Source organism: Cebus imitator, unplaced genomic scaffold (genome assembly GCF_001604975.1).
Source record: "Cebus imitator isolate Cc_AM_T3 unplaced genomic scaffold, Cebus_imitator-1.0 Scaffold210, whole genome shotgun sequence".
NCBI classification, from domain to species: domain Eukaryota; kingdom Metazoa; phylum Chordata; class Mammalia; order Primates; family Cebidae; genus Cebus; species Cebus imitator.
The window spans coordinates 1894534-1895975 of NW_016107525.1; the positions used below are offsets into that span (position 1 = coordinate 1894534).

The following is a 1442-nucleotide window of genomic DNA, read 5'->3' on the forward strand; positions in this document are numbered from 1 at the left end:
TTCTGTTTTGTTTCTGTTTAGGTCTCATCAAGCCTCTTAAGACTTACCTTGCATATCCTGTGGCTTTCAAATGGAATTCTTCTTTGAGAAATAGCATTTAAAAAAAATCTAATTGTTTCCTTGCCTACTGGTTGAAAACACCATGAAACAAAATTTATGTTACTAATAGAAAAACAGCATATACACAAATCCATCTTGATGGTGTGAAGAGACTAGTAAATCTAGAACTAACCACACAGTTAGTAAACAGACAGACAGCTAGACATGGAGATTAATAACTAGACAAAATGCTTAAGTAAATAAAGGATATGGTCATCTTTTCCACAAACTTATCGTGTTGACTTTCTGCTTGGGGGAATTTCTTGATGTCACGTTCCAGAAGAACAATTTGTTGTTCCATAGACGCAAGATTGCTCTTGAGAATTTGAGCTGAAACTAAAGAACAATGTGCAAAGGATTTAGAATATTTTACCAGGCGTTCCACAAAACATCTAAAAGGAGGCATTAGCAGTAAAAGTCTGGTTTTTTGTTAAACGTGGGAAATAGTTCCATGAAGTCGACTCACATTTTTCTGAATTACTGCTCATAAAAATTCTACTCTCCATGAAATAAATGAAAATGTGTAATATAATACACCAAATCATCATGTTTAATATGGGAATGTCACCATTTTACTCAGCCATTATTTCAAATGAATACATTTCTATTTAAATTTATTGATGGAATTCCTAATATTTCATTCTTTATAATCTAATTTGAAGATTAAAGAAAAACTAAGGTTCAAAGAGATGTTATTAATTCATGTTCTTAGCTCTATAAATGATTTAAGATTAAATTATATAAAAGGATCAAATATTTTTCTTTTTTTGAAATATCCTGATTTTTATAAACCATAGATTTTACCAATATCTATGGTAAAAGTTCCCATGTCTAGTCCTTTTCAGAGAAATGTGAAAAATAACTGTTGATACAAAAGATCACTTAGAGCAAACGCCAGCAAACACAAATGCACGTACATACCCACAAAGATTCAGCCTGCCCTCAAACACTATCATTAGTTGTTTTAATTACCCCTAACATTCTCTGCACCTTCCTTTTTCTGTCACTGACAACTAATAATTTTAAGTATTGGATTCAATCTGCTCCTAAATACATGCACACTTTTCAGACCTGTCAGGAGATCTTCTTTTCACCTGGTATTTTTTTTTTTAACTTGCAACTATTTTATAGATACTCTATTGCTGCAAAATTGCCAATTATGTATGAAGACACTTCTATCAATATCAACAGCATTTGGCAGGATTCTAGTTACAAAGATGAATTAAGTGCTATCATTTGATAGATGGCCTGTAGCATTGGTTTTTAAATCCAGGCCTCTGAAATACTGTTATTTTCATTAAAGGACCATGAAACACAAATATAAAAATACTACAAGTCTTTTT

The 1442-nt window shown here is 31.6% G+C and overlaps 1 protein-coding gene across 9 annotated transcripts in view; it reads right to left on the bottom strand.

The window, feature by feature from the left end:
* DIAPH2 (diaphanous related formin 2) overlaps nt 1-1442 on the bottom strand; it is a 914924-nt gene that overhangs the window by 350110 nt on the left and 563372 nt on the right. For all 9 annotated transcript variants that reach the window (XM_017548566.2, XM_017548564.2, XM_037745740.1 and 6 more), the window contains one exon: nt 311-435. In XM_017548566.2, coding sequence (XP_017404055.1) covers nt 311-435 — 125 coding nt within the window. The remainder of the gene's footprint in view (nt 1-310; nt 436-1442) is intronic.